The 26,661-nt window shown below is 49.7% G+C and overlaps 1 protein-coding gene across 4 annotated transcripts in view; it reads right to left on the minus strand.

Moving 5' to 3' along the window:
* Positions 1-165: 165 nt before the first annotated feature.
* URGCP (upregulator of cell proliferation) overlaps positions 166-26,661 on the minus strand; it is a 27,301-nt gene continuing 805 nt past the window's right edge. Inside the window, exons 1-6 of one of the 4 annotated variants that reach the window (XM_049641145.1) lie at positions 17,157-20,431; positions 14,913-14,939; positions 14,533-14,603; positions 5,356-5,388; positions 5,094-5,132; positions 166-3,320 (exon numbers count right to left, since the gene is read on the minus strand). In XM_049641145.1, coding sequence (XP_049497102.1) covers positions 727-3,320; positions 5,094-5,132; positions 5,356-5,388; positions 14,533-14,603; positions 14,913-14,939; positions 17,157-17,299 — 2,907 coding nt within the window. In that variant the 5' untranslated portion in view covers positions 17,300-20,431 and the 3' untranslated portion in view covers positions 166-726. Of the gene's footprint in view, positions 3,321-5,093; positions 5,133-5,355; positions 5,389-14,532; positions 14,604-14,912; positions 20,432-26,661 lie in introns of those variants that run through there. The other 3 variants (XM_049641146.1, XM_049641148.1, XM_049641147.1) reach the window with 3 other exon arrangements.

Genomic DNA, 26,661 nt, shown 5'->3' on the forward strand with positions numbered 1-26,661 from the left:
GACAGGGGACAGCAGGGCAGCTGTAGGACACTTCTCTCAGGTGTCCCCCCCCCCCCCCCCCCCATTGCAGATGCTCTGTGTGCAACCTCCTTAGACACCATGATCCTCTTTGAGGAAACAGAGGAACCTGCCTGTCACTATCATATGCACGTTCATTCACTCCACTCTTTTAACAAACATTTATTAAGCGCCTACAGTGCACAGGGCCCTGTGCCAGGCCCTGGGGGTACAGAGTCGGGTCACACACAGCCCCATCCCCAAGGAGCTCACAGTCTGGGGCGGGGCAGACACGGCTGCAGGAGGTGGAGGGAGCCAGGGGGGACTCTCCATGGGGGTCAGTCGGGACCAGCAGGTCATGGAGGAAGGGCCTGCCTCCACTTCGTCAGGGAGGCGTCCAGCAACCCCCCTTCCTCACCCCCCCCCATACCGGCTGGGCTGCAGGGGTACTACCCCCCACCCCAGGGACGAAGGAGAGGGAGCAGAGCACAGGGGCCTGGAAAGGAGCTGCACACAAACTCTTGCTGTGTGTCCACACCCTGCCCCAGGGCCCCTTGGCTCCCGAGAGCATCTCTGAGCAGGTCTGTGCGGTCACCTCCTTCTCAACACTGTTTAGGGAACCCCAGCCCCCTCCCCCCAGGCTCTTGCCCTTCTCCCTTCTCATGGGGTCAGGTGCCGGGCACAGCCCCCACAGGCACACCACCTTCAGAACAGGCCCCCTCCTAACACTCAGAGCCGCCTCACCAGCTCAATGAGCTGCTGGATGTTTTTGTTCTGGTTGGACAGGCCGTTCCTGATGTTTTCCAGCAGACACCTCTTTAACTCAAAAATGGCCTCGCTGTACCCCAAGCTCACTGCAGCCATGGGAGGCACCCCATGCCACAGGCCAGGGATGTGCCAAACATGCTGCTTCTCAGGGTCGCAAAAGGCCAGGTCGGCCAGCGTCCGGATGCCGTCGCCCTGCTTCTCCATCTGTGCGCTGGCTCTGCTCACATCGCCGGGGGGATCCAGGAGCGGCCTTCTGTCCCGAGGCCTGGGGCCGGGGGCACACGCATCCTGGAGGTTCTGGTACACAAACTGATAGTTGGGCACATGCCCCGTTTTCTCCAACCTCAGAAACGCATGCAGAACAGCTGGTGGTATGTCCCTCGTCTCGGCCAGGCTCACCACGGTGACGTTGCTCAGCCCCATGAGCAGAGTAGCCAGGGAGGCCTCCAGCTCGAACCTCTCCCCGGCTGCGGTCAGGGCCCCGCCTATCAAGCCCCCGGAGTCTATCACCAGGATGTGGTCGCAGCCCAGATCCTGGCTGAAGCTCTCAGCCACGGTGACCAGCTGCATGAAGGCCCCTCGAGGGCCACAGCCCCGCCCAGTGGCAAAGCGCAGCCCAAACATGGTGTTGAGAAGCGTGGACTTCCCAGTGCCCGGCGCACCCAGTGCCGACAGGACCACCAGGCGCGACCTCCTCTCCAGACGAACGTGCAGCTCCTTCAGGAGCCCCGTGACCCAGCGCAGGGGGGTACTCAGCGTGCTGCCGTCGATCAGCTCCAAGGGCAGCCCCTTCAACAGCAGCTCCAGGGCCAGGCCCGGGAAGTGGGCAAACCGCCTCTGGCAGGCCGGCAGCTTCCCCGCCTCCACCAGGCAGCTTTCTGCCTCGTAAAACTGTCCCATCTCCCGCAGGAAGTGCTCTACACCCAGGGGCTCGGGCCAGAGTAGCTCCCCGAAGTCCACCATGCCACAGTGCTTGGGTCTCAGGCTAAGAATGGTCTCAGGAGGCTGCCGCGGCCTTGGCTGGGCCACGCGGGCCAGTCCCCACTCCATCCACCTCAGGAAGTACTGCTTCTCAGCCAGTGAGGCGCTGCTGATGCCTGCGATGAACTCCTGCAGCCCCCAGGCGGGGTCCTGGCGGTTCTGCTGTGCACGAAGTTCTAGCAGCCGGTGCCCCAGCTCTGCCCTGCCCTTGTCAGGAGGGTCCCCCGCCCTCTGGGCCTGGCACAGCTCCTTCTCCACCTGGGCTGCCTTCCGCCACGGGTCCCCCTGCAGCCACAGCTCGTCCCTGCGGTAGGCGTCACAGTCCTTGATCCTCCTGGTGATGCGCTCCATGCGCTGCTTTGCCCACTGACACTCATCACAGTCCTCGTCCACCCTCAGTCCCAGCTTACGGGCCGCGTGCGCCATCTCCTCCACAGACAACCTCCTGCAGGGGGACCGGGCCACGTGCGCCACGATGGAGCGGACCCTGCGCACGAAGCCCGCGCTGTCGGTGCTGCTGACCTTCACCAGCACATGTGAGTGGTCCATCTTCAGCACCGGGATGAGCTTGTTCAGGAACCTGAGGTTTGTGTTCCGCTTCCCACGGTAGGGGCTCAGGATGAAATAGTACTTGGTGGCCGAGCCCCTCAGGGAGTAGAGCAGCTTGTAGTCCTTCCTGCTGATGTTGTCGGTCAGGATGAACACGGCAGACGAGATCTCGGTCAAGAGCTTGAACTGCAGCCAGTGAGACCCGATGTCGCCCCGCAGGTTCAGAAAGGCCACGGGCTCCGGGAACACGTCCAGGTCCTCCCTGCCGCTGGGGAGGAACCAGGAGACTTCCACCAGCCCATCTGCGATCTCCCGGGGGTTGGTGCCCACGCTCAGGTCTCGATGCCAGAAGCAGTCCCGTGGCCGGTGGCTGGGGCTGAGCACAGCGTTGAGCAGCTGTGACTTGGAATTGCTGCTGACCTCCATGCGCACGAAGGCGAAGGTGGGAGCCCGGGATAGCACCGCGCTGTCCTCTCGGAGGCCGCCCACGCCCCGCGGGGGCTGCGCCCACCACGTCCGCACCACGGCCCTCAGGGCCCACAGCAGAAATGTGTGGTAGTGATTCTCCGAGTCAGGCAAGACGAGAGGGAGTGCAAACTGGCACAGGGACATTTTCAGCACAATTTCCTGCTGCAGGAAACCATCTGAGGAGAGCAGAAGGGCACAGAGAAGGTCCAAGGGGTTCACAGGCGTGTCAGGTGTCGGCAGCTCTGAGAAGGAATAGATGTCCGCGGAGATGTCATCAGCCGCGTCCCAGTAGATAATCTCCTCTTCCATCTGGCTCTCCTTCTCCATGGGCCTGGCGTCCAGGGGCACATCCAGCACCATGGTGGTGTTCCTGGCCTCAGCGTTGAGGGCCTGCAGCTTCCTGAGGAAATTCCAGGGCAGGTCTTTGGGGGCCTGAGGGGCCCAGTTTCTCATGCTGTCGCTGCTGATCTGCAGGGCATCCTGGAGGCTGAGCTTCTGGGCCTGGTAGGTCTCCAGCCCCAGCAGCGACAGCATCTCCTGCAGCCTGCTCCTCTCCGCTGTGGGGGGGTGGGGGGAGAAGACATCAGTGCTCACCCCACGCATCAGGGGCCCCGGTTACAGGTGGGATGGGGGACGGCCTCCCAAGGCCTGCCTGAGATCAAACTCACACCACCCCCAGACCCAAACACCGCCAGACACGTTGGACATTAGAGAGAAGACACCCAGGGGCCACATTTAAGAACTGGGAGAGTCCAGTCTACACGTCTGGTTTCTCCTGAAACCCATAACACCCAGCCACACTGGGGCCCCAATTGAACCGTGTAGAGTGCACAGCCATGCACCCACACATGGGACGCAGGACCCCTTCTCTGACCACACCCCCACCCCTGCCAAGTGACCCCGTGGACTTTCCCCACACTCTGGGCCAGCAGTGGGGTCCCTGCACACTGTCACCAGGAATTTCCCACAGGCAACACAATCACTGAGTCACTCGGATTTTCCAGGTTACATTCTTTTCTTTTTATAAACAACTTGGAGAATTTTTAAAGGGAAAAGGAAATTATCACTAGATAGAGAGTCACAGAAATCATAGCTAGCAACCAGTTTTGTGACTCTGAAGCCAATAATGTGGTTTTAATGTTACGAGGGTAAAATATTTGGTAGAGATTACCAGAAGTCTGCACTTACTTGTCCAGATCCCCAAATACCACCCAATACAGTACGAACTCTTAGCAAGCACTACATTCAGCACAGTAACTCCTCGAAAGGTTTCACCCACTGCCCCTGTTCTTGGGCGTGGCATCTGGCCAATTTCCATACTGCATAGCATTAGTATGCTGTCATGGTCCAATAAACGAACAATTAAAAAATGCAAATCCTACTGAGCTGCAGGCTTTTTTCCACTCCTTTCTCAAAAGAGAAAGCCTATGAAGTTACCCACATGTTCATATAAACCCTGAGAGGAGGCACAGCCCTGGTCCGGGGCCCTCCTGGGTGACCAGCAGGACTCAGCCCTGGGACACAGGTGTCTCCTCCCCTGCAGGGGCCGCCTCTCTTCAGAACCTGCCCTGCATTGGGAGGGGGTGGGGGTGCAATGTGGCTGCAGTAACACAGGGCTGGTGAACTTGCTGCAGAAACAAAAGAGATGCATGGGGTCACACAGGAATAGAAAAGGTGCTGCTCAGGTCTCTTGAGTTTTGCCTGAATGAAACCAGGGACGTGGTTTTTCTTACCCAGACATGGAACAACGGTTTTTGTCTTTTAAGTAGCATGGTGGTGATGGGCAATGGGAAAAAGCCAGAACAAGAAACGTCACAGGCATCCATGCCTAGTGTGTGGCCCTTGGTGGGAGTGTCACAGAAACCACTGGAACAGCCAGAGGGCCCCCCCCCCGGATCCCACTGCACTTTAGAACCACTGTTGGAGCAGGGGGTGCCTGGGGGGAGGGGGTCAGTCAGTTGAGGGTCTGACTTCGGCTTGGGTCATGATCTTGCGGTTCATGGGTTCGAGCCCCGCATCAGGCTCTGTGCTGACAGCTCAGAGCCTGGATCCTGCTTCGGATTCTGTGTCTCCCTCTCCCTCTGCCCCTCCCCTGCTCATGCTCTGACTCTGTCTCAAAAATAAATAAACATTAAAAAAAAAATTTAGAACCACTGTGGGGACTCGTCACAAGTAAGGTTCCTGCACTTGCAGCTTCCCCTGCCAAGATGCTAGTGTCCATCACTGTCCCGGTTAGTGGTGGCACTGAGGGCTAAGGGGCTAGCAGAGACTCTGACACAGGAGCTGTCCTCCCTCGACAGGACAGGGGTGAGAGCGGAGAAAACACGTACCTGTTGGGAAGTCACTGTCCTGAGCCTCATTTGTACCGTCTAAAAAAGCAAAGGAAAATGAGGTGTCAATCAAATCAGCACCTTAGACTGACACAAATTAATTTAGGCTAAACCCAGAACCTGCCTTCTTCTCACTAAGACAGCAAGTTCTCCCCAGTGTTCACAATGTAAAATCCCGGTGAGTTCTCAGTCTACCCACCCGCTCCCTTTCCCCAGACTGGTCCACCCCAAACCCTGCTGTCTCCTCCCGCACGAGACTCACAGTCATCTGCTTCCATTTCTCTCCATTCCAGATCTGGAAGAAAACACACACATGAGGACTTTCATCAGCAAGTTAGGACCTTTCTACCAAAAAGTCTCAGTGAGAATGTGGGGGCTCCTGTTTATTATTAGTGCTTTTAACTTCAGTTTTTCCTGTGTACATTTTTTTCCAGCCCCAAATATGACACAAAGTAGTAACAGCTACATATGAAACACTGATTTGCTCTAGAACATGTATCTTAAAGAATTTACTTCAAGTTTCCAAAAATAAAATATAAATAAGTTCATGAAACTTATAATCTTTGATGTTAGAAACTATTTAAAACATAAGTCAATGCAAATTCCTTGGCTCAATTTCAAGATGACCTCCTACAGACATCATTTTTTTTTTTAATTTTTTTTAATGTTTATTTATTTTTGAGAGAGAGAGAGAGAGATGGAGCGTGAGCAGGTGAGGGGCAGAGACAGAGGGAGACTCAGAATCTGAAGCAGGCTCCAGGCTCCGAGCTGTCAGCACAGAGCCTGACATGGGGCTTGAACTCACGAACCGCGAGATCATGACCTGAGCTGAAGGCAGACGCTTAACCGACTGAGCCACCCAGGTGCCCCAAGACATCATTTTTATTCTATCATAGAGCTTTTGAAATCCCTGGAAATGAGGCACCTCTCCTGGGGAAGGGCCATGACTTCCACGTCCACAGTTATCTGCCCAAACTCTAGCATCAGGGTATGTCCATTGACACTAACACTTTACTACAGGGTGTATTTCAGTTAGTGCCATTCAGATGTACGAAGACCTCAAAACCCTACAGCCCTGACTGCAAACGTGGGACAGTGGGAGCAAGACTTCAGTGTGTACTTTTTTATTGTTCTGGCTTTTGATCCAAGTAAAAGTACCATCTAATCCAAAATTAAAATTATATTTTTTAAAGATTATGATCAAGAAAAGATTCTGATATTTTCAGATTAACTCCTCTCATGATTTCCATATCAGGAGGCAGATAAACATGACCTTTCAAACAGTCTTCTTTGATGGCATTTCTGGAAACACATGTGAAGAGCAGGGAAGAGAAACAGGAAAGTGGTTGGAGAAATCACGAGAGCATGGAGGACAGATGAGTCACACACATCAAACCACTGTGTTGAGCCATCAAAAGATCAGTTTATTCAAAGTGGAGAAAAAACATCAGAAGGATTTTTTCCAAGGAATCCAAAATGCCCTCCAAGAAAATATGAGTTATAGGAGATGACGGGACAGAGAGGAGCCCGGGCCTGGCTCCAGGTAGCTCTGAGAGCAGTTGTGAGCAGGAATCACAGGGTAAACCTCAGACTCACAGAAGCCAGGACCTCCTTTTGGTAGGGATGGGACACAGCTCTGATGCGCACAGGGCAGATTACAGGTGGGTGACGTCAAGGAGGCACAAAGTGGCCAAAGGGTGAGCCTATCAAACTGCAGGAACCACCATGGGGCAGGGGACCCTAGACGTCCGTAGGCCAAGATCGCTGGGAGCCCAGATAAGCACCAGTCAGCAGCAGACGTGGGGGCCAGCAAGGGCTTGCTCCTGGGGGGGGCCAAGCTCTTCACTATAGTTCCTGCTGGACAGGCCCAGGCTCCAACCCCCGGGGGTGCCAGGCTGACAGGGACAGAGTGCTGGCCGGGTGCTCCCACTGAAATGATAGGTCAGTGGGGGGATTAGAACGACTCTCACCCACGAAACTGAATTACTTTTCCCCAGTTATTACGGCACCCAGTACTCACTCCACAGAGCTTTCACCGTGTTTTGGAGTGCTTGCTACTGGACAGTCTGTGGACATCGAAGACACCGCTTCACACCTTGGGGCTATTAGTGTATATGAAGGAGAATGAAGTTGAACTCCCACCTCACACCCTGTACAAAGATGAACTCTATAAGACCTAAATATAAGAGTGAAAAGGAGTAAATCTTTGTAACCTTGGATCTGCCAATGGATCCTTAGCTGTCATGCCCAAAGCACAGGCAACAACAGAAAAAAAAAAACAGGACTGCATGAAGATAAAAATGTCATGTGCATCAAAGAGCACTGTGAACAAAGTGGAAAGACAACCTACAGAATAGGGGAAAACACGTGCAAATCATACGCGATTCGGGTCCAGTTTCTAGGATAAACGACTCTTGCAAATTCAAACAAAAAAGAAAAAACCCCATTCAAAGGATGGGGTGCCTGGGTGCCTCAGTTGGTTAAACGTCCGACTCTTGGGGCACCTGGGTGGCTCAGTTGGTTAAGCATCCGACTTCAGCTCAGGTCATGATCTCACAGTTTGTGAGTTCGAGCCCCATGTCGGGCTCTGTGCTGACAGCTTGGAGCCTGGACCCTGCTTCAGATTCTGTGTCTCCCTCTCTCCCTGCCCCTCCCCCACTTGTGCTCTGTCTCTGTCTACCAAAAATAAATAAATGTAAAAAAATTTTTAAAAAAAAAGTTCGACTCTTGACTTTGGCTCAGGTCATGATCACATGGTTCGAGTTCGAGCCCCGCATGGCGCTCTGCACTGACAGTGTGGAGCCTGCGTGGGATTCTCCCTCTCCCTCTCTGCCCCTCCCCTGCTCTCAAAATAATTTCTCCTTTCTTATTGTGTTAAAATATATATAACATGGGGCACCTGGGTGGCTCATCCGGTTGAGCGTCAGACTTCAGCTCAGGCCATGATCTCATGGTTCATGAGTTCAAGCCCCACATCCATCTCTCTGCTGTCAGCACAGGGCCTGCTTCAGATCCTCTGTTCCCCTCTCTCTGCCCCTCCCTAGCTCATGCTCTCCTTCTCAAAAATAATTTTAAAAACATTTAAAAAAAAATACACATAACAGGGGCACCTAGGTGGCTCAGTTGGTTAAGCATCTGATTTTGGCTCAGGTTGTGATCTCACGGTTCTTGGGTTTGAGCCCTGCATTGGGCTCTGTGCTGACAGCTCAGAGCTGGAGACTGCTTTGAATTGCGTGTCTTCCTCTCTCTCTGCCCCTACCTCCACTCATTCTTGCTCTCTCAAAAATAAACATTAAAAAAATACACATAACAGAAAATTTACTACCTTGCACATTTGTGGGTGTACAGCTGAGTGGTGTTGAATCAGTTCATTCACTGTTGTGCAGCCATCTACCACCAGCACTGTGAATACGGAGTCCTAATCCTACTAGATAGTAACTCCCATTCTCCCCGACCCAGTCCCTGTAAACCAGTTCTGGGCTCTGCGACTCTGCGTGCCTCACATACACAGAATCACACAGCGTTTGTCTTTTTGTGACTGGCTTATTTCATTTGGCATGATGTCCTCATGGTCCATCCATGCTAAAGCATATGGTGGGATTTTCTTCCTTTTTAAGGCTGAATCACATTCCATTGTGCAGATGGACCACATTTGGGAAATCTCTCCAGGAGGTGATGGACACTTGGGTCACCTTCATGTTTTAGCTGTCGTGATGACGCTATTGACACAGGTGTATAAAGATCTCCTGCAGACCTTGCTTTCGATTCTTTGGGCCCCGCCCAGAAATGGAACTGCTAGGCCATATGGCATTTCTATATTTATTTTTTTTGCAGAAGCTCCACCCAGTTTTCCCCAGCAGCCACACCATTCACACTCCCACGTCCATTTCTGATTTTAGTGATAGGAGTCTTTTCTCCTTTTTTCTTAGTCAATGTAGCTAAAAGTTTGTCAGTGTTGTTGCTCTTATCCAAGAATTCATTTCTGGTTTCATTAATTTTCTGCACCATTTTTCTAATCTCTGTTTTACTGATCCCTGCTACAATCTTTAGTATTTTCTTCCTCCTGCTAGCTGCGGGTTTCACTTGTTCTTCTTTTTCTAGTTCCTTAAGTTGTAAAATTATGTTGTTGATTTGAGGTATTTATTTCTTTAAATTTTTTTAATGTTTATTTTTTTGAGCGAGCGAGCATGCATGCATGAGTTGGGGAGGGGCAGAGAGAGAGGAAGACACAGAATCCGAAGCAGGCTACAGGCTCCAAGCTGTTAGCACAGAGCCCAACACAGGGCTCAAACCCTCGAACCACGAGATCATGACCTGAGCCAAAGTCAGACACTTAACTGACTGAACCACCCAGGCGCTCCAGATGTTTGTTTTTTTTTTAGTTTATTTATTTTGAGAGAGACAGAGACAGAGTGAGTGGCGGAGGGGCAGACAGAGGGAGACAGAATCCCAAGCACGCTCTGCACTGTCAGCACAGAGCTCGACATAAGGCTCAAACTCATGAGCCCTGAGATCAAGACCTGAGCTGAAACCAAGAGTCGGACACTTAACCGACTAAGCCACCCAGGAGCCCCACACGTTTCTTATTTTTAATGTAAGTTCTTATAGCTCTAAATTTTCCCTCTTAATGCTGTTTTTGCTGCATCCTACATGTTTGGGTGTTTTGTGTTTTTGCTTTCATTTGTCTCTAAGTATTTTCTAACTTTTTTGAGATTTCTACCTTGAAACCCTGGTTGAAAGTGTGTTTAGTGTCCACAATTTTTACAATTATTCAGTTTTAGGTTTTATTGGTTTCTAACTACATCCCATCGTGCTCACTTTATGATATCTATTTTGTAAAATCTCTGTAGACTTGACTTGTGAATGTACACTTTAGAAGAACATGTGTGTCATGTTGCTGGGTTAAGTGTTCTCTATGTTTGTTAGATGTGGACAGTTTACTGTGCTCTTTAAATCCTCTATTTCTTTTCTTGTCTTCTGTCTGGTTGTTCTATCTATTATTGTGAGTGGGGTATTAATGTTCCCAGCTCATACTGTAGAGCTATTTCTCCTTTCTATCAGTTCTTGTTTCAAATATTTTGATGGGCTGTCATTAGGTGTGTACATGTTTATAATTATTGTATCTTCTTGCTGTATTGAGTCTTCTATTAACATAAAATGCCCTTGTTTGTCTCTTGCAACCTTTTTTATGTGGAATCTATTTTGTCTGATATTAGTATAGCCACTCCTACTATCCACTGGTTATTATCCGCATGGAATACCTTTCTTCATCCTGTCACTTTCAACTTCTTTTTATCTTTGGATCTCAAGTGAGTCTCCTGTAGACAGCATATAGTTGGGCCAATCTCTGTCTTTTCATTGGAGAGTTTAATGCCTTTATATTTAAAGTAACCACTGATAAGGAGGCACTTACTTCTGTCATTTTGCTCTTTGTTTTCTATATGACCTATATACGTCCAAAAACTTTGCCCCTTTACATTCTACCCCCACCTCTTTTGGTTGTTGATATCACAAAAGCACATCTTTATACACTGAATGTCCCAGAACATAAACTACTAATTCTTTCAAATGCATTAGTCTCATAAGTTATGCAGGAAATAAGATTTGGAGTTAAAAACCAAAGTTATAGTAATATTACTATTACATTTTTTTTAAATGTATTAGTCTTATATCATATAGAAAATAAGAAGTAAGCTACAAACCATTGTTAGAATTGTTACATTAGCTATTATAATTGCCCATGTATTTACCTTTATTTAGATCTTTACATCTCAATGCATTAATAATACAGTCACTGTTTAGTGTCCTTTCTTTTCACCTGTAAAATTCCCTGGCACATTTCCTGTAGGGCAGGTGTAAGGTCACCAACTCCCTCAGCTTCTCTTTACCTGGGAATATCTGTTTCTCCTTCACTTTTTTTAAAAGTAGGCTTCATGTCCAGCAAGAGCCCCATATGGGGCTTGAACTCATGACCTTGAGATTAAGACCTGAGCTGAGATCAAGAGTTAGAAGTTTAACTGAACGAGCCACCCAGGCATCCCTCTCCTTCACTTTTGAAGGACAGATTTGCTGGGTATAGGATTCTTAGCTCATAGTTTTTTTTGTTTGCTTAGCACTTTATTTTTATTTTTTTTTAGCACTTTAAATATATATTCCCACTGTCTTCTGGCTTCCAAAGTTTCTGATAAGGAATCTAGAGATGATCTTGGAGGATCTTGTGTATGTGATGATCTGCCTCTCTGCTGCTGCCTTCAAGACTCACTCCTTCTCTTGTTGAAGTTTAATTGTAACGTGTCTCGGTGTGGGTCTCTTAAAATTCATCTTACCTGGACTTCGTTGAGTTTCTTGGATTTTATATGCAGGTCTTTTTAGGAAGTTCTCAGCCATTATTTCTTCAAATATTCTCTCTGCCCCTCTCTCTCTCTCCCCCCTCCTTCTGGGAGGCCCACAATGAGTACCTACTGATGGTGTCCTATGGGCATCTTAGGTTCTGTATGCTTTTCTTCAATCTTTCTGTCTCTGGTCCTCAGCTTCCATAAGTTCCATTGTCCTATCTTTAAGTTCACGGATTCTTTCTTCCATCTGCCTCCATCTGCCTCTGAATTCCACAAGTGAAGTTTTCATTCTGGTTACTGTTCTTTTCAGCTCCAGAATTTCTTTTAGTTTCTTATTCTAGCTCTTTATTGATATTACTGTTTAGTTCACATATCATGTTCTTGACTTTCTCCACATTTTCCTTCAGATTTCTGAGCATCTTTAGGATCATTGTCTTAAAGTCTTCGCCTAATACATCTGCCCTCAATCTTTTCAGTGCCCGCTTTTGTTCAATTTGTTTTTCTTTGAATGGGTCATATTTCCCTGTTTATTTGTGTGCCTTGTGATTGCTTTATTGAACACTGGACATTTGAATCTAATAATGTGGTAACTCTGGAAATCAGATACCCCCACCTTCCCCAGGGTTTGCTGCTCTTTGTTATTATTTGTTGGGTTGTGTAGGTGAGCTCTGTGCTTAGGAGCAAACTGAGGTGTGAAATTTAGGCCCTCTGAAGTGTTTTCTGAAATCTTCTTTGGGAATGCCCACCCACTATCTAATTTCCCCACATATGCAATTGCTTTTGAATGTTCTAGTGTCTAATGTCTGGCTCCCAGAAGGGGAAAGGGCAAAAAATTAATGGGGAGGAAGGGTGCTGGTCTTGAAATCCCCTGGAAGTCACTTCAGCTGGAGGGGGAGGGGCTTGCAACAATAAGGAAGGGGCAGCAACACCAACGGCCACCCTGTGTCTGCACCTCTGTGATCAGAAGCAGTAAGCAGCAGAGCGGAGATCCCCAGTATTTGGGCAGGGTTCTTTCTGCCCACTCCAGCTGGTTCCCGCCAGCCGTGTGCAAGCTGCTGCAGGACTGTGTGCACAGCAGCCTGCATCTGTCTAGGAATGGGAGGCAGGGAGCTGCTATTGTGCTGAGAGACGTAGCTTTTACCAAACTAACTACAGATTTACTACCCAAGCCTCCCCCTGGAAGTGGCAAATCTCCACCTGACTCCAGAGTTACAAAGCAGTTAATGGCCAGATCCACCAGTACAAGTGCTGCGCAGGTTGGGAGACAGATTCCTGGCGTTTCCTATTCTGCCACCTTCCCAGAATGAGAAGAGTTTAAAGAGTTTTCTTAAATTTCTTTTAAAGAATGAGCTAAAGGGGCACCCGGGTGACTCAGTCGGTTGAGCATCTGACTCTTGATTTCGGCTCGGGTCATGATCTTACAGTTTGTGAGTTCGAGCCCCGTATTGGGCTCTGTGCTGACAGGATGGAGCCCGCTTGGGATTCTCTCTCTCCCTCTCTCTCTGCGCCTCCCCTTTTCTCTTTTTCTCTCTTAAAATAAACATTTTTTACAAAAATAAATTTAAAAAATAAGGAATGAGCTATGAAGTAATTAACACCCTCAGATGGAAATGAGGTAAATAAACTCTGTAAGAGGATTATATATAAAACGAATCCATGCTTTTAAAAATCGGGAGTGTGAGTATCCCTGGAAGAGGCAGGGTGGGAGGGGACTACTGGGAAACTGACGTGTTTGGCTTCTTTGTCTGGATGCTGCTTAAGATAGGTCTGCTCATGTTTGTGAAAATTTCTCCAGTTACACACTGGGAATGTGGGCACTTCTTCGGGTGTACATCACACTTCAATACAACTTCCCTCTTAATCCTATAGGTTGAAGAGTTTGCTTTTAAGTCTTATTAATGAAACAGGCTGAAGAGGAAATCACATACCTCAAGAAGAAAATTTTTTAAAATAATTACTAGAGGCTTATTCATTGGAGAGATAATAAAGATGGGACGTAGGAAGGTAGCAGAGTGTCTCTGAGCGTTGGTTTCCTCAATGAAACAAAGGACCAATAATGACTAACCACCTGGCTCACAACAGGCATCCAGTGAGGGGATTCCCTCCCCCAATCACCCCATGCTGCCTCCTAGTCTCTCTAGAGCAACTCTCATTCTGACAGAAATCCCTGTGGTCAAGGAAATGTTCTAAGTCTGCATGTCCCACAAGCACCTGAAATATACCTGGTATGACCAAGGTACACGTTGTGTGCCTAATGGCTACTGTACCGAACAGCACATTCTAGATCTTGAGAAGGTGTAAGGCTTTGGCCAATTTCTACTTGATCCCAACTTTGCTGTGAGGCTTGACCTGGCCTTTACTTCTCCCAGTGCCTACCTTCTAGAACAGAAGCTCCATGGATCGTGGGCCACTGCATTCACTACTATTTACTATATCCACAGTGCCTACTCCAGTGCCCGCACATGGTAAGTGCTCAACAAATATTTGTTTGGATGAATAAAATAAAACAGAATTTGATTAATCCAGACTTCTTTACATATTTTTGTGGGGTTATCTTTGCATACCACTCTGATATCCAATAAGACATATTTATTTCAAGAAGCACTGAATTAGCAATAGATCCAACATGGATTTCTAAGAGAAAAGGTGTCTGATGTGTGGCCACCATACCTCAAAGGTGAAGTCACGAGAGGCAGTCCCAGCCCCAGCCCCCAAACCCACTGAGGAAAAGACCCAGCCCGTGTGAACCACAGCCAGGAAGACCACGGATCGGTCTGCTTGGGACAGTTCTGCTTTATCCCTGTTGTCCCAACACAACACTCAGAAGTGCCCAGGTCACAAAGTAGACAGTCCCCCAAAGCCAAGATTCAGGGTGGCAGGGACAACATGCTTGAATTGGACGATACGTTCCCGGAAAACTGTGGGATAATCACCTGTTGGAAACTGAACCCTACTTTGAATATATGAAGTTAAAAGGCCCTTGAATGGAATCTTTTCATAAAAGGAAAAACAAAAGCCTTAGGCTTATTTATTTCTGAGGCCTGTGCGCCCCTGCCCAGGACGCCACCAGAACCAGCTTCCAAGCGGGTGCCGGCCCCCGTTACCTGCAATGGCCACCGCGGTCCGTCTCTCAGATGCTTTTATTTCTGGGGCCACTTCTCCCAAATCTGAGCGTCTGAAACAATTCCAAAGGAAAACTGTAATGAAAATAATGAAGTAATACCACAACTTGATTCTACCTGTCCAGTTGGCTGCACGTCAGAACCTCTTGGGGGGACTTGAAAACTACAAATCCTGGCCGCGCCCCAGCTCATGGAAACCAGACCTGGGGGCTGGGCCCGGGCAGCACTGTTTCAAAGAGCTCCCTCGGTGATTCCAACGTGCAGCCACCACAGAGAAGCCCTGGCCGAGAAAAACCAGCCCTCTCTGCAACCGCAGGCCAGAGCACACATCGTCATTCAAAAAGACAGAAAAATATACATACCCTTTGACCAGTAATTCCACTTCTAGCCTAAGGAAATAATTAAGATTTAGTTACAAAGATGTTGATGTCAGCTTTACATATAATAGTGAAAAACTGGATGCCTTTTAAAATCAAAGTCCGATTACAGAGAAGTATGGTACAGTCTTATTCTGTACTCATTAGAAAATACTGTATGGATCGCACCTTGTGGACACAGAGACGTTGGACGATGTTACAGAATGACGTTAATGATATATTCATTAGCAGGAGGAAAAGTCAAGTTACAGAACAATATGTATAGTATGATGTTTCAATAAAATTGTATTTGTGTATTTCCCTACAGGTGTACATAAGGAGATCTAGAAGGATATTCATCAAGAGTAACAGTGTGGGCAGACAGGGGTGGTCCTGAATTATTTTAAGTAGGTTTGGTAAGTGCAGTCCGTTTAAGAATGAACTATTTTAAATATATTATAAAATTGAGTAAATGTGCCGATTTTGTCAGGAGCCAGGGGTTCCACTGGTGAAGAAGGGACACACAAATATGGAAAGAAGAAGCTAGAACAAGAACTTCCAGGGGCACACGGGAACCAGTGAGGCCAGCGCAACGGCACGATTTCTACACGCGAGCGTGTGGGTACGCGTTTGCATCTATACGCATTCTCTCTCCTAGCTCCGTCCACCAAAAGGGCCAAAGATACTCTAGGGGGGCAGTGAGCACACCAACCCCCTTCCGTGCCATTCCACACTAAAAGACAACAGGTCTCCTTGGAGGGATGGCCGGGAAAGAACAAGAGAAGTCTGAGCATCTTCAGAAAACAAGGAAGTGCTCAAAAAAATGCTGGTAGGTCACAGAACATAGGTGCCAGCTTGAAGAGGCTCCCACGGCCAAGTCTGGGACAATCTGAGTGTGAGCATAATAAATACAGTAACTAATGAAAAACCATTGAAAAGCAGGACTGAATGAGTCCGTGTAGGTATACATAAACAAACTGGGGGAGGGAGGAGGGCTCTTGCTCACAACTATCCAATGAGTCAAGTGCTGCAGCTGGAGTAGTATCATTCTGTGACCATCTCAATCTCAATGAAGACTGGTTCAGGCCAGGGGCACCTGGGGGGCTCAGTCGGTGAGCGTCCAACTTCGGCTCAGGTCATGATCTCAGGGTTTGTGAGTTTGAGACCCATTTCGGGCTCTGGGCTGACAGCTCAGAGCCTGCTTGGGATTCTCGCTCTCCCTTGCTCTCTGCCCCTCCCTTGAGTGCACACGTGCTATTTCTCTCGCGCGCTCTCTCTGTTTCTCTCAAAATGTCTCCCCACAGACTGCTTCTTAGGGGTCAGGGAGAAAAAAAAAAACCTAGTAATTACAACGATGCACACTTGGGCAATACCTGACTGGGTGATCAAATCAGTGACAACATGACAGATGGCCACTGTGTGCCCCAGCCATCGCACCCTGAGAAAGAACACATCACCAGGCAGTGTTCCAGCTAAGAATGAAAAGTCCTGGTCTAATTGCGGGGGCAAATCCAAAAGAGAAAGTCACCTGGAGGGGAGGACTATATTATCCCAAAGTCACAAAGGACAAAACAAAGGTGGAGGAAACGTTCCAGATTCAGGGTGCTGGAGAGATGTGAAAACAAAATGCAGGACCTGACCCCACACTAGATCCTGAACTGGAGGGAGAGACTTTGGGGTCAACTGACAGAATTGAAATGTGGGCACTATGCGTGTTGAAAGCATGGATGTTGATGACTGAACCACAGCTGTAAGAGAGTATCTCTGCTCTCAGGAAACCCCAAAGGATCTGGTGAGAAAACAGGATGCTGCATGTAGCTGACTCTCTAGTGCGTAAGAAAGATTACACATGAGTGTACTCGTGTGTGTACATAAACACACATGCAGCGAGAGCCAGAGCATGAGAAATGAAAATGGTAAGTGAGCTAAAATATTAAAAACAGAAAACTCTGGATAAAGGGCCTTTCACTTTTATCATTTATCTCTAGGTACAAGTTATTTTAATAAAAAATGTCAAAGTTTATTTTGCTCTATTTACATTCTTTAAGTGAAAGAAGCATGTATTGATTTAATAAAACCAAAAGAACTTAAAAATGATGCAATGAGAGGGGTCTGGGCCAGAATAAGATGTGCAGGTGCCCCAGGGAGACCAGACTGCTGTGTCTTCCAGGAGCATGCGGACACTCAACTCCATGTAAGGGACCCTCAGACCATCCAGCCCCCGCTAATTCCCCAGCAAACAAGTCACACCCGCAGTCCGGAAGGAGACTCCACGCCGGGTCTCTGGGCGTCTCATCCTCTGCCTGCTGTGAGGAGAGTCCTGGAAACACAACTGTACAGCACAGACCGCTAAGCTCCGCCCCCGATGCTGATAAAAAAATGAGAGTTTTCATTGCTTTTGTAGTAAGAAAAAAAGTAACCTTAAAAATAGACAACAGGACGGGTATAAACTGGCTCCCAGAGTAGAAGCAGGCATGGCCTGGCCGCACACACACGTCTGAGGTCCAGGCTGGGAGAGGGGAGGACCAAAGGACAGGTGTTTACAGTCGGGGGCTCCTCCCACCCACACACGGGCTCCTGGGACAAGAGCTGAACCTCAACCCTTTCCTTCCAACACAAGAAAGCAGGCAACAAAAGTGATATTATCACAGGGATTCTGTCCTGTATTCCTGTCCACAAACTGCACATCTGTATTGTGAACGGAACACAGGGCCCAGCCTGGCAAGGGATCAGAAGCTTGGCTCCGCCTGGCACTTTTTACCTTTCGATCTACTTTCAACGCTTTCACAGCCTCAATTGTGTTCAAAGTCCTTTGCTGAAGCTGTCACCCCTGTGCAACTACATTTGGAGACGAGGTCTGTGCAGAGTGTGATTCTGTGATTTAAAAGAATTTATTTGGTTCATCTCCATTCCTGGCACACAGCTCCTAAAAACCCTTGGGATTTTCTTTGTGAGGTGTAAAGGTGCCTCTTATAATGTTAACGAGTGAGTTTGGGAAAGCACCTGAGGATGGGGGCAGGTGGCCTGGGGACCTAACCACGTGGTTACAGGATTGGAACTTTAAGTTCGGGGACAGGAGGGGCTGGAGGTTGGATCAATCACCAGTGGCCAATGAGTTCATCACTCATGCCTGTGTAATGAAGCCTCCAGAAAACCCAGAAAGGACGGGGTTGTGAGGGCCTCCAGGTTGGTGAGCACGAGATCTGAGAGGGCAGGGAGACTCCGTGCCCCTCCCCACACACCTGGCTGGTGCAGATCCTCCTCTGGCTATTCCCGAATCACTCCTTTTGTAACAAATGGGTAATTAGTAAGTAACACGTTTCCCTGAGTTCTGTGAGTCACTGCAGCAATTAACTGACCCCAAAGAGGGGTCATGGGAACCGGACTCACCCCTAGTCAGCCAGAAGCATAGGAGGCAGCCTGGATTCTCACTGCTGGCATCCTAGGCAGGAGGTGTTCATGGGAGCCCCGAGCTGTAGCCCATGTCACAAGCACAGCAGCGGCCCGGGCCTGCACCCCGTTAGAGCTGCACACTTCTCGGGCAGCGGTCTTCAATGCCCAGAATAAATGGTCGAAACCTGGTGAGCAGGGCTAATTCCTAGCAACAAACCCCACTCCTTCACCAGGTGGTGACAGTAAAGCAAGATGGCACAGAAAACCATCCCAAGCAGGATATGAGAGAAATACAGGTGCATTTGCTTACTGTAATGCAGCCAGCAGCCTACTATCAATTGCTTTGGATAATAAAGAATCTGCTCAATTTTTGCTGTTTTATGCTGACAACTTGTAAGACCTGCCAGTCGCCCTCCTGCCCCACACCTGGGCCAGCTGACAAGTAAGCCTAGGGACTTCTTCCTTGGCCCTGGAGGAGGGGTGGGGGGCCCTCCTCCCACTACCACCCCCGAAACAAAATAAACTTCGAAGCCAGTTGTTCTGCCTAGGAAGCCTCACTAAATTAGTAATAAACCTTTATAAACCAACCTGGTGTGTGTTTAGGGTTGAAATGTGTCCCCCCCCCAAGGGGCACCTGGGTGGCTCAGTTGGTTAAGCGACCGACTTCGGCTCAGGCCATGATCTCATGGTTGGTGAGTTCGAGCCCCATGTCGGGCTCTGTGCTGACAGCTTGGAGCCTGGAGCCTGGAGCCTGCTTTGGATTCTATGTCTCCCTCTCTCTCTGCCCCTCCCCTGCTCACGCTCTGTTTCTGTCTCTCAATAATAAATAAACGTTAAAAAAATTTTTTTAATAAAAAAAAGAAATGTGTCCCCCAAAAAGGTATGTTCAAGCCCTAACCCCAGTACTGAGTGTGGTATTATTTAGAAATAGGGTCTTTGCAGATATAATTAGTTAAATTAAGACCAGATCATACTGGGTAGGGTGGGTCCTCTTATTAGGAAAGTGTGGTTGGTCCACAGTGAGGAAAACGTGGGCAGGGGAGGCAGAGACCGCAGTGCTGTGTCTACAATCCACAGATCACCAGCAGCCACCAGAAGCCAGGGGACAGGGAGGCACCAACCGGGCCCACACCCTCATCCCAGACTCCTGGTGTCTGGAATGGTGGCGGAATACGCTTCTCTCTTCTTTGTGGCCCCTGTGACAGCATCCCCAGCAGAGTTCATAGAGCACGAGTGTGGCTCCTGATGGCTGGATGCAGCGTTCTCCCCAGTGCGTCCCTTCTCTGCTACTTGCAAGGACACCAGTCATTGGAGGACGGCCCACCGAGCCCAGCATGACCTCATTTTAACTAATCACAGCTGCCAGGAGCCTATTTCCAAAAAATGGTCACATTCACAGGCATGAGGGGTTAGACCTCAACACACGTTTTGGAGGTGACACGATTCAACCTCTAACAACATGCAAGCCACAGGAGAGGCCATCCCAGCTCCACAGGGACCACCCCCATTGAAGTGTTCAACTCTCATCATGTGCAGGGGCATGACTGGCTGAGAAAACAGAGGAGCTGGGTCTGTGGCAGCGCCTGGGGCGGGGACGCAAGCAGATGCGGGATATCACAGCACACCCCCTCAGCAGCCCCCCTCCCGGGGCCATAATCATCGCACCCCCAAGCGGAGCAGGAACGGGGCTGCGTGCAATGAGGCTGTGTCCTGGGTTCACTGAGCGAGAGGAAGTGACTCTGAGCCCTCCGAGAGCTCACACAGGAGCCGTGTCACACCCCACAAGACACACAGGCTGACCTCTGAGCCAAGGCTGGCCGTCCCCGCCCCGCACAGCTCATCAGGGTGCTGTGAGGGTCCGGGGAGGTTTACATGTGGGAAGCAAGTTCATATAAGGCAGTGAATGTTCTCCTGGACTTACCCTCACATTTACTCCCTGCCAGGGACTTCCCTAGGAGTTTCGGATCATTCTGTGAAGGACACAGACATCCTTGCTCTCAGCTGGGGGAGATGGACAAGTAATAACTTTTAAGTAGAAGGCACACTGGAAGATGCCCTGAGGCCTGGGCTGGGGCTGCTGTGGGTAAAAGGGGGTGGGGACTCCCAGAGTGGGGGGAGGGGCACAGGAGAGCTCAGACAGGGCAGGGGGGCCCCAGAGGAGGGGGCGCACAGGAGAGCTCAGGCAGGGCAGGAGGCCCAGGATGAGCAGGAGGGCAGGGTGAGCAAAAGGAGGCAGCAGGACAGGTGAGGCTGAGCTCTTCAGGCCACAGACAAGATCCACTTTTATTCCAGGGGAGGAGGGAGGGGGGAAGGGCTGAGTGTAGGTGGCACGCCTGTCCAGTGACAAAGGTCAAACCTGGGTGGTGGCAGCACCAGAGACACTGACACAGGGCTGGACTCAAAGTCTCTGTGAAGGGTTCAGCAGATGAGGCAGAACGTGTGAGACAGTGCAGGCAGCAGACAGCCGGACTGACAGCTGCCCGCATCTCAAGAGACCAGTGTAAAGAAACTATTTGTGCATCCCCAGCTTCCCAAATTCTCTCACTGGGGCGGCAGTTTTCCAGATCTACTTGCAAATAAAAGAATCAAAACCCACGGCCAACACCCTGTAGACAAGCAGGTTAGAAACGTACATTTACAACGTCAACGAGAGGAGTGAAGAATCCACACAGCAAACAGGCAGTATCTGTATGAGAACTTTCAGATCCCAAAGACCATAAAAGACTTGAACAAATGAAGAGGTGTATCCTATTTGAGAAAGGAAGGCTTAACATGATTTTCTAAGTCAATGCTCCTTGAGTTAACCTGTCTGTGCATCTAGGCTGAAAAACAGATAAGCTGATTCTATGGAGAAATATTTGTACAATATCAGGAAAATTCTGAAAAAGAACAGCAATGAAAGAGACAAAACCTGCCGGAGAGTAGGACACAGGACCAGCCACCAGAAATGAAAGCTGCAGGCCCGGCTCATGAGCAGACAGGCCGCTGGGTGGCAGGAGGCCCAGGGGCAGGCCCCAAACCCACAGGGAATCTGGTCCCTGACCCTGGGAGCTCACAGTGTCTGGGGGCTAAAAACAACGTGGAAAAGGTAACGGCAAACCCTGGCCGCTCCCTTCACCAAAGTATCAACTAGACCTAAGATTTAAATTGGAAAAGGAAACAAAAAGTGCACTCAAAGGAAATATTAAAGACTTAAAAATCAGAGCCGGGAAGGCTTCATAAAGTCACAAGGCAAACGACAACAGAAGTCTTTGTAACACAAATGGCAAAAGGCTGGTTTTCTCCATGTACAAAAAGCTACAAATCCACAAGAAAAAGCCAAGACTTCAAAGAGAAAAGTGAGACAGGACATCTCCAAAATGCACGTCAGGTTTAAAACAAAACAAGGAGGACCCAGAGCCCGGCTGAGCCCTGGAGTCGGGGGGTAAGGATGCCTCCTGGGTGGGACCTGGGCACCATGCCTGCATTTCCACAAAAGTCCTTTCACACGTGCATTACTTGTTGTGAGATATAAGGCAGCTAATGGGGCGCCTGGGTGGCTCAGTCAGTTAAGCGTCCGACTCTTGATTTTGGCTCAGGTCGTGATCTCTCAATTCGTGGGATAGAGCCCTGTGTCAGGTTCTGCCAGTGTGGAGCCTGCCTGGGCTCTCTTTCTACCTCTCCCCTGCTCATGCTCTTTCTCAAAATAAAGAAATAAACTTTAAAAATTTTTTTAAAAAAGAACACTCACTGACTGGAAAGCCCCTGACACTCGTGGTCCTGGGTAGGATGCCCTTCCCTAAGCTGGACAGAGGCCGGCAGCACAGCCATCCTGCTCGATCAAGCGTGGCCCCCCACCACGGCTAGGTAAGCTTTGCTGAGCTGCTCTGCACAGCCAGGGACGCTTTGCCTACAACGGCCCCTCGTCGCTCTCCCTTCTTCTCCAGTCGGGGACACCCTGAGGGCTGGTGTGGCTCCTTGGGGAATGGGCAGGGGGAGGGGGTGGCAAAGTCTGCAGCCCGCTGGTAAGACCGCATCCCTTCCCCAGGAACGACAGCAGCCACTGAGCGGGCAAAGAGCTCCTCACAGACTTCTCCTGGAGCAGACACACACCTTGCCTGAGTTCCTCAATGTCTCCACCCCACAGTGTGTTTGTGGGTCCTCTCCTCCCCCCTGGTGTGAAGAGCCCATCTGGACCAGGCCAGGCTCTGGCAGGAAAGCTGAACCCGTCCCAGAAGGCGAAGCCCCAGATCCTTTCCTTCCCCACAAAATGATGGTGTTAGGAGAGGATCTTCCTGGATAGGAATGATAAACAGTTAAAATAAAGTCTCAGATACTTTTAAATGTCTGGTGCATGATGGGGGGTCACCTACCCCAGCAGACTTGCTCACCTCCTGCTCTTCTGTTCGGGGACAGGCCTCACTGTGTTACATCTCACTTACAGAGTGTACATGGCTAGAACCCAATGTCAACAATGGGATCAAAGCCACTGGGACTATTTCTGAGGGAACACAAGCAGTCAGGTAGGAAGTTTCTATCTTTAAAGACCCAGTGAGTGAATATGCCATTAGCTTCCTAGTTCTTTTTTTTTTTTTTAACTTTTTTTTAATGATTTTATTATTTATTTTTGAGAGAGAGAGAGAGAGAGCATGAGCAGGGGAGGGGCAGAGAAAGAGGGAGACACGGAATCCAAAGCAGGCTCCAGCCTCTGAGCCAATGTGGGGCTCAACATCATGAACTGTGAGATCACGACCTGAGCTGAAGTCGGACACTTAACTGAGTCCCCCAGACGCCCCAGCTTCCTAGTTCTTAACTCAGTAATTCCATCAGACAAGCAAAACTTTTAAAGTCTGATGTCATGTGTTGGGAGGTGCAGAGAGGGAAGGTGGTGTGGCCCCTTGTGAGGACACTTCAGTAGTTTCAGGCCCCCTGACCACAACACCCAGTTCTTTGAACCTACTCTAGAAAAACACTTGTGCATGTCCGGGGGAGATGTGATGTGTGGCATCATCTTACAGAGAAAACTGGAAACCTCCTTAACTATGTAACATGACCATGTCACATGATATGATATAAATGTCAAGATTTAGGTAGATCTGATCCTGGTTCTGACATGTTGGCTGAGGACAGCAAGCTGCAAAATAGCATGAGAGCATTTAAGTAAAAACAGAACAAATACATGCTCTGAAAAGTAAACTGTGTTATGTGTATTTTACCACAATAAAAAAAAAAATGGGGCGGGGGCGGACAGAGCAAAGAACAAACATAATGTGTAAATGCACAGGAAAATGTCAGAATAGTTGCCTAGTTAAGACACAGGGGCAGGGGGTGGAGGGCAGGGAACGACACTCCAGGTGTATCTGGAAGTCTGTCTCTCTGATAAGAACAGCCTAATTAAAAATACACAAGGGGCGCCTGGGTGGCTCAGTTGGTACAGGCCATGATCTCGCAGTCTGTGAGTTCGAGCCCCACGTCGGGCTCTGTGCTGACAGCTCGGAGCCTAGAGGCTTGCTTCAGATTCTGTGTCTCCCTCTCTCTCTTTCTGCCCCTCCCCCACTCACACTCTGTGTCTCTCTCTCTCTCTCTCAAAAAATAAATAAATATTAAAAAATTAAAAAAAAAAAAGATTCTTGGGGCGCCTGGGTGGCTCAGTCAGTTAAGCGTCCGACTTCGGCTCAGGTCATGATCTCGCAGTCTGTGAGTTCAAGCCCAACGTCGGGCTCTGTGCTGACAGCTCAGAGCCTAGAGCTTGCTTCAGATTCTGTGTCTCCCTCTCTCTCTGCTCCTCCCCCGCTCATGCTCTGTCTCTCTCTGTCAAAAATAAATAAGCATTAAAAAAAAATACACCAAAAATTTAAAAGTGGTAGTTTATGGAAATTTGGATCACATTTGATTTTGATTTTGTTTTATATTTTTGTTTAAATTATCTGCAATTAACAATCTAAAATGTAAATATATTTGCCCATGTAATCCAGGTTTGCTGTCCCTCCAAGTGAGTGTAGATGAGTGGCTATAAGGCTCCTGAGGTAAGAGCCCCTTCAAGATGGGCTGTGGACAACAAAGGCTACAGACCCTGGTCCCACCAACATACTCGCTGACTCCCGACACTGCACAGGAACCCTGAAAGTCCACCAATGAATCATGGACCCCAGGTTAAGAACTTCTGATTTAGACAACATTTAAAACCACAGAAATAGGGGTGCCTGGGTGGCTCAATCGGTTAAGCATCTGACTCTCCACAACAGCTCAGGTCATGATCTCACAGTTTGTGGGATCGAGCCCCGTGTTGGGCTCTGTGCTGACAGGGTGGAGCCTGCTTGGGATTCTCTGTCTCCCTCTCTCTCTGCCCCCCACCCCAGTCATGTTCTCTTTCTCTCTCAAAAATAAACTTAAAAAAAAAAAAAAAAAAAAACCACCACAGAAACGCCACAATCTGGCAGAGAACACATTGGGATTAGCAGAAATGGACTACAGACTCCCCGGCCCCCGGGAGTCCTGACGGCAAAGGCACAGGCAGAGCACAGAAGACTAGCCATGGGGCAGCAAGGAGTGAAGGCCGGCAGGATGGAGCTGATGGTAGCAGGGTGAGGAGCTCCGTGTGTTCCGGCCCCACCACGCTGCTGTCACGTGGACTCCCCCTCAGTGAGCGGTGGGCAGCAAGCCCACAAACGAGGCCAGGCCCACAGTCTGGCCAGGCACCCTGGTCTCTGCATAGCTCTAAACTCATGGGGCTGGGGGTCACCTCAGATGTATCCTTCCCTGTGATGCCCGCTTTCTCACCATTTCCTTCTGCAAAATGCCCAGCCTATCAGTAAGGGTCTCTTCCTTCTCTCCCAGCTCTCTTGCAGAGATTCACTTAGGAGAGAAGATGGGATTCAGAGGTGCCTCCATGAACAGCCCAGGAGAAATCACAGATCCCTTCCCATCCCTGCCCTGATGCCCTGGACTAGTTTCCACAGTACCGAGTCCAGCAGGCTGGACATCTGCTGGTCAGCTGACTGAGACAGGCGAGAAAGTCCCAGGAAGTCAGGTCTTCCTGGCTGGACTCTGCCCTACCAGTGAAACCTGCAAAGTAGACACCCAGGGGTTATATCTGGAAGTATGGACCGTCCCCAAATTCGTACATGCCACAATGAGTGACAGTTCTCTCTACAAAATAAAATAAAGCAAAATTAAAGTTTTGTGACCTCAGCTCTGCAATGAGTACATGTCAGAAAACTACAGTTTAGTACTAACTGCAGACTCACGGGGACACCCACTATGGTACAATATCAAATCTAAACTAATGCCACCTGCTACAGGGACACCACTTAGGTAGGGCCTGCTGGCTCTGAGAGGGCTTACCAGGCCACCATAAACTCCACCTCTGACCCAGGTCTAAAAGGAGTGTGCTGGGACACCAAATGGGCCATCACATTTGGAAGACCAGACAGCAGCCGCACCACAGGCTCAGACATCACCCTGCCTCGCCTGCTCCCAACAAGAGGGGCCAGAACATGGTGGGACCTTGAACCCGCTGGAATCAGTCTGGCCTTCTGAGGGATGGGCCAGTGTTTATTCTACTTATGAACTCAGAGTCCTGGGCACTTTATGACCAGAGCTCCCCAGACCTAGAAAGCCTGCAGGTAGATGGAAAAGACCCACCACTTGGTTATCACAAACCCCCTGCTCCGTGGAGGCTGAGGACAGAGCCAGCCCCACCTGTAAGAGGCCTGACACCCACCGTCTCTACCCCACTGGAGCTGCTACCACAGCCACCAGGTCTAAGACCCTCTGAATGTAGACAGTAGTCAAAAAAAGAATTTTACCAACTAAAGCAATGACCTTGAGGCTAAATTTCCTCCTCTGTGAACTGAGGTATTGGATTAACTGTCATTCCCAGCTTTCATGACCACTTATATTATGGAAGCAAAAACTAATTACAGTTCATTGCTGAGGTTTTATTTCACAAGTAAGGAATTTTTTCAAAAATTACGAACTCTGTGTGTCACCATCTTTTCCTCAAGAAAGAACATTTTAGCACCCAGGCGGTGGAAAGCGGTGATGTCAGAACAGGGGCTGCCACCCTATCGGGGCCCGCGGCCCTGGCCTGACCCGAGTCCCGACCCGAAGCCCCAGCCGGCCGGGCAGAGGCCTCCCCTACCCCCGGGACCCCCCCCCCAACGGGGACCCTCGGGGACCCTCGGGCTGCGCCCCGCGGGGTGGGGGGAGGGCCCGGCATCCGCTCCCGGAGAGCAAGTGGAAAACAGCTGCGCAGGGCAGGGCGGGGGCGCCGGCCGACCGGGCTCCGGGCCCTCGGGGCCCAGCGGCTCCCGGATTCCGGGCCGCGCCCCCGCCCTGCTCCCAGCCCCCCGCCCGGCCGCCCCCGGCCCGCGCCCCCGCG

The sequence above is a fragment of the Panthera uncia genome, chromosome A2 (assembly GCF_023721935.1).
Source record: "Panthera uncia isolate 11264 chromosome A2, Puncia_PCG_1.0, whole genome shotgun sequence".
Classification (NCBI taxonomy): domain Eukaryota; kingdom Metazoa; phylum Chordata; class Mammalia; order Carnivora; family Felidae; genus Panthera; species Panthera uncia.